The sequence below is a fragment of the Oenanthe melanoleuca genome, chromosome 23 (genome assembly GCF_029582105.1).
Source record: "Oenanthe melanoleuca isolate GR-GAL-2019-014 chromosome 23, OMel1.0, whole genome shotgun sequence".
NCBI classification, from domain to species: Eukaryota; Metazoa; Chordata; class Aves; order Passeriformes; family Muscicapidae; genus Oenanthe; species Oenanthe melanoleuca.
Window position 1 is genome coordinate 5,118,032 of NC_079356.1, and position 6,240 is coordinate 5,124,271.

The following is a 6,240-nucleotide window of genomic DNA, read 5'->3' on the forward strand; positions in this document are numbered from 1 at the left end:
TGGTCTATTTACATATTGGGGCTCATTGTTCAATTACAGGTTATGAAGTCCCATCCTCCTGGTTTACTCTCTTCAGGTCCCCATTTTTTATGCTTTTTTGAGCCTGAAGCTTGTAATGGTTGTCCCTTGTCTCAAGCTGGAAAAGGATTGTTTTGTCTGACTAAACTGTGAAGAGAACTTAACTAACCATATGAAGCTCACAGCTACACACCCGGGCAGCATAGAATTTAAAAATACCAAAGCTAAAACTTAAGGCATCAAAGGAACCGCTGTTCTGTGGCCTTGTTGTTGCAAAATGTGGAGTACATAAGAGTTCTGTTAAGAAAATACCGTCTTTGATGACTGATGTTTTTCTGCTTTCAAGCCTTATCAACAAGAAGGGAGATGTAACCCATGAAACAGCAGCCAACAAGCTCTGAGGGATGTCCCTGTGTTAGAAAAACAAATAGTAGAACTACTTAACTAACCTTAAGTTAGGGTTGGACATGCCTCGATGATCTCAGACCTAGGGGAGGTTAGCAAAATTTGAGAAAAAAGGATGCCCACTGATAGAGGACACAAGGAATGCAGAATTTATGGGCCATCTGGCAAGAACTCCCAAGATAAGACAGAAACTAATAAACCCACTCAGCAACTGTGCTGAAATGATCTCCAGCTGGGTAAAATGTAATTTTACATTTTACATCTGCAGGGGCAGGTCGTGACCACCAACCTACAGACCACTGACCCAAAAGGACAGAAAGACTGAGAACAGGACTGATTAGCATGACAAACAACAGAATAATTAACCAGCAGAAGATAGAATACTAATTCAGAACTCTGTGACTTGTAGCCAAGGAACATGAATTCCTTTTGTTTGCTAAAATGTTTAAATAGTAATAAATTCTGATCGTTGGTGTGCTCGATGTGTGGAATCCCACAGAGCCCCCAACTGTGCAACTCTGCAATAAATGACCAATGTCTCTCTGGAGGGTGTAACTATTGTTGCACACAGAGTAATTAATCCAATTTTTGTGGAGAGCACCGTTACCCAGAGCCCTGTTGAGCCCCAGGAGTTTTCATCACACTGTTTGCACAGGACCAGCCCTTCCCATTAAAGCAGTTTGTGTGACGAAAACAATGCAGTCGGTGGGTGGAGAAATGATTTCTTACCATGCTCATGTGTGACTCACATCAAGGTGGATAAAAGGCACATCTGTGACCCAACAGTCACAGGGTTTGGTGAAAAGTGAAATTCAGTGAAAAGTGTCTGCATTTTCATATGAGGGATTTTCAGCAAACTCCTGCAGGGACAGAAAGACTTTGAGCTGATGCAGCCCTGGTGTCTGCCAGCAGTGCATTTTCATTTTTATTTTTAATATTCATGAATGAAAACTAGTGGGAGGAAATTGCTGTTCATATCTTGGCAATCTCACACTAAGAAGTGCTTCATTTTTACAGATTTTGAGTGACAGATGATTCGAGTTTGAATGGTAGATGAAGTTCAGTCACAAATACAGGAGATGTGCAGCCATATACACTATAAAAAGAAAAAAAGAATTTATGTGGTTGTATGTTCAGGATCTGTGTGCAGACTCAGAGAAGGGATGGGGATTAATTATTTATTGCAATTAATATTTACAGTTAACATTTTTCTGTATGCAAGCAGCAGGGTCAAGTTGTTACCTTGTGCAATTTGCTCACACAAACCATTAAAAGAACATAAAAATCAAGCCAAGAACCCACATTAGAGACTGGAATTGTGGTGGGAGTGCTTGGCACAAAGCAAGAAAGAAAAAAAAATGGTTTTTTTATGGACATTCTTAAAACAATGAATTTACCAGAGTGGACTTTGGTGATGGATAGAAATCCAGGCTGCCAGGATTGTCAGAGCTTGTCAGATTGGGAATCAAAACTTTGAACAAGATCCAAGTTTGATTATAAGTACTCCAGTGGAGTCCTTCACAGAAAACTTCACTTGTTTTTGTGGAACAGTGAATGCAGAGCTATGATCCCAGCCTGTTGGACCATCTGGGAGTGCTCATTCCTTTGGTCATGGGACACACACATGGAGATCTCAGTTGATCAAAATCCTTCAGGTTTTGACTGCTTCACATAAGGACCTGCACTGAATATTCCACCTAAATCTGGGCTGCCCTGTGGCAGAGGGACATTGCCAGAAGGATGGGGAAGATTGGCACTGAAATCCTTGCAATTGTGAAGACAGCCAGATGAGGTATTCTTTTAATTTTTTACAATTTTAGCCATTAGAATGACTTAGTTCAAGTTCTAAATAAGGTTCCTGTGCTTTTGGTGTGTAATCTCTACAGCAATAATTTTGTAACAGGTTTTAGATGAGTAATGAATCATCTCTGCCTTGGTTTAGAAATAAACCTGAAGTGTTTTGCATGTTCCATCCTCCAGTTTGCAGGTACAGCATTAGATCATTGCAGAGCTGCAGGATTCTGTGAATTTCCTGCTGGAAAACCACATGGTGTGTTTGGTTTCAAGGTGTGTTTGCAGCAACTCCCAGACAGAAGTGCTGAGTTCTTTCTTGGGTGATTTTTTGCAGCACCAGTGCTTTAAAGCAGCCTCCTCCTCCTCCCTGAGTTTTTCCAGCCCCCATTTCTGTGCTGTTGATCTTATTTCTGTGTAACTCACATGGAATTTCATTCTGGCTGCAGGAGTGTGCTTGGCATTAGAGCTGCCTGGGAAGCAAAATGAGCACAAAGATCCTTTATGGCAGTGAAACTCCCCCTGAGAGCAGCCTTACCCCAAAATAAGAATACACTTCCCAAATTGCCTGTATCACGTTGTGTTATTAACTAAAACACAGCCTCCCCCCTCACACACTGCTCCTGTAGCATGGCAGATGTAAACTCTGCACTCTTCACTGGGATAAAACCTCCAGCTGCCATTGTCAGTCCAGCAACTTTCTTCATGGAGGTCTTGCACCCAAAACCCATCCTAATAAATCTGCAGTGACTCAAATTGTGAAATAGGGCTGCTGATATAATTAGTAGGATCTAATCAGCAGAGAAATGGTTCTAGGCACAGCTGTTGTGTGTTTTACTTAATACAGACACAGGGTCTGAGCAAAGTCTGGTTTACCTGAGCTTCACAAACTTGGGCCATGACAAGATACTGGGAGTTCATTGCAAATTGGAAGAAATGTTTAATTCTCATTGCTCTTGTAGTGCCTCTTAATTGTACTTTTGTGTAATTCAGTTTGAGAACAGCCATCCCTATTGTTAATGACTTGTGAGTGGTTCACAGCTTTTAAAATATTGCTGTTTCTATTCATGGGACATGTGGTACAGATCAGCTCAACAAATGCCTGATTGTTCTGTTGGCCAGGTCTTAGGGAATGGGGTTTGGTGAAACACTAAACTTTATTAGACACAGGAACTAAAGCTGAGTGTGTTCAGTCTGTGTGTAAGGAATCAAGAAGCATTTCTGTAGTTTTTGGCTGCTCCCAAGGATTATTGTGGTGAACTGGAACAATGTGAATTATGTCCAGGTTGGGTTGCCTGGGAGGCAAATTTCTGTCACTCTGAAGACAAAGTGGAAAACTCAGTCCTGTAACAAGGGAAGTGCTGTGTGAAAGGAGGGCAGGAATTATCATTATATCTTGTACTGTTTGTTGAGATAAAACAAAGATCACACCTTGTGGAAAGTGCACTTTATTTCAGGTAGGTAAAGGTGTCACACAGGAGGGGATCTGTCTTCAGACTTTCTTGCCTCTTCTGACAAGTGTTACTCCACCATAAGTTATAGTCTGTGGGAGACAAATACACATTCAAAGTTCAGGAAATCAATTTACAGCTCAGTGGCACAAGTGTCTGTAATTCATAAATCCATCCTAGTCCACAGGAAAGTACAATCACAATACCTGTCCTTAAATACATGTACAACATTTGCATGAAGGAAAAGCTGGAGTTGGTTGTGCTCCTTGGACCAGTCTGTATCCACAGGGACACTTTGCTGACATTATGAACTAATCAACTTTTTTTTTCCTTCAGCATTTTTTTTGCAAGTGTTCTTATTTTCTAGCACTTACCTCCACCATTTCATTTCCTTTCACTTCCTGCTCGTGAGAGAATTTATCTGATTTGCACACCAGCTTCCCATTGACCAAGTTCACAGTGCACTGTTGGAACATTTAAAAATATTTTAAAAGAACTATATTTTGAAATTCAATTGAAGTAACTAGAGGACTAATAAATAGGGAATAAATCACCCTGATGTTTCATAATGACAATTGCTAATTTGAATAGAAGTTTTAGGAACATTTCTGTTTGTTGAAGTGCTAGAAATGTTTGCAAATGGAAATGGTACAAAAAAATTCCACTCACACAGAAATGGAGGTTTAGGGATAAATAAAGAGATATCCCATGCTTGGAATGCTTTACCTTCAGCTTCCTGCCATCCATGGTGGTGATGTCAGCCTCTTTGCCAAGTGTAAACGAGTTGGTTACAGATTTGTGGGGTGTTTTGGATGTCACAACAAAGTCATTGCCTTTTTGTTGTATTTCAATAACAGGCTTAATATCTTTGGCCATTTTGATAGTGTCATCTGGCAACCCTGCAAAACCAGCCAAAACAGGACTTTTTGTTAGGGAAATAGCAAATTCTTTTCTCCAACAAAGGCACAAAAGATCCGAACCAATAGTCAAAGGTGATGTCCAAGTTAAAAGACAGATCCTGTTTTGGATCCTTCTCTTCTCTGTGGGCTTTCTGCTCCATTCCTTCTAGTCTGGTTATTTTTTGATGTTATGTTTGCTGATGTGTCAGATTATGAATAATTTATTTTCCTGAGGGCTGGCCATGGGCTGATGATTGTCCATGAAAAAAACCACACGTGCATTATTTAATTTCTCAAGGAGATGGGAGTTGTGGGGGGTTATCTGTCCAGTCAGAGCTGCAACAGTGGGAGTACCTCAGGCTCCCCTTTTGGGGTGTCCCTGGCATGATTTGAAGGTGTCATTGTCACCAGGAGAGGGACTGGTTCTGTCACACTGTCAGACCAGGCTTTTCAACTGGAACTGCATGTTACTCTCCTGAATATCTCCTGTTTACTCCTAAAAACCCCACTGGAAATGTTTTGTTGGCAAAGGTAAATGCATATTTATTGATGTGGCACCTCCTAATCCTCACACCTGATGATCACTCTGTGATAATTGATAAAAGATTGGTGATTACTGACATTTATCACAGGTGAAAATCTCTGACAGGTTACTGACCACTCATCACACGTGTGAATTACTCACAGATTCCTGATGAGCATTTGTGCTGCACAAAGGCTTCTGTACCAGTTATTATGAAGCTGTTTGTAATTATGACAGCTTGTTTTGAGTTATATTTGTTTAAAAAATTACAAGTCAATCAACACAATTTCGTTTGTGTTACAGCTGCTCTTTCTTGAGGAAATCTGACACTAAGACAGGGGTTTGGGTGTTATCTGTAACCTTCCTCCATCCATTCATACAACTTTCAGATCTATTCACATCCAAGTGAAATCAAACAGATTTAACCAAGCAGGGGGAAGTTTGTCATGAAAGAAAAGGAAAAATTCAATGTAAATGCAGCAATAAAAGCTGTGGCAATGATTTGAGGAGGAAGAGCCACTTACCCAGAGCCTTGAGGAAGGGCTCGAGGTTCTCCTGAGTGTGGATCTGCCAGGTGCCAGTGAAAGCCATGGTGACAGCGAGGGCTCTCCCTGCTCACTGGGATGCTCTTTATGGAAGGAGAAGGGCCAGCCCAATATTGTCAGACAGCTAATTATTAACTGGGAAGGAGCAATTATTAATCAGTTATTTGTTCTTGATGAACATAACCTCTGGTTCAGGCTGCTCTTACCTTGACTTGGGGTGTTGTGTTTGTTGTGGGGTACTGACCTCGGGTAATTGCCCATCGTTGTTGGAAAGTGTTGCAGTGCAGCTTCATTTGTTTGCTTTTTGGTACAACTTCTGTGTTTAGCACTTTTTCTGTGTCTTGAGTAGAATTTTTCAGATAAAGTTACAGTAGTAGTAATTGGTGTTGTACAGCAGGAACTTCCTAATTGTCCCAATATTCTCTGCTGTGGGCATTTGATCCTTAAATGGTGGATAAAGAATGAATAAATTCATTCTATTTCTTTCAGAATTGTGAGCCTCCCAATGCTTGTGTCCTCCCATTGAGGACAGGGAAAGTCATGTTGGAGTGGGACATCAGTGATGACTTTATCCAGCAGATGTCAGTGATGTGCATCTAACTCTGAAT

The 6,240-nt window shown here is 40.8% G+C and overlaps 1 protein-coding gene across 1 annotated transcript; it reads right to left on the reverse strand.

Moving 5' to 3' along the window:
• Positions 1-3,646: 3,646 nt before the first annotated feature.
• Positions 3,647-5,731, reverse strand: LOC130262297 (fatty acid-binding protein, liver-like). The gene is made up of 4 exons (XM_056509310.1): positions 5,612-5,731; positions 4,392-4,564; positions 4,040-4,129; positions 3,647-3,757 (listed from the first exon to the last, which is right to left on the reverse strand). Exons 1-4 carry the CDS (start codon positions 5,676-5,678, stop codon positions 3,707-3,709), a joined length of 381 nt encoding a protein of 126 aa, XP_056365285.1. The 5' UTR covers positions 5,679-5,731; the 3' UTR covers positions 3,647-3,706.
• Positions 5,732-6,240: the final 509 nt, after the last annotated feature.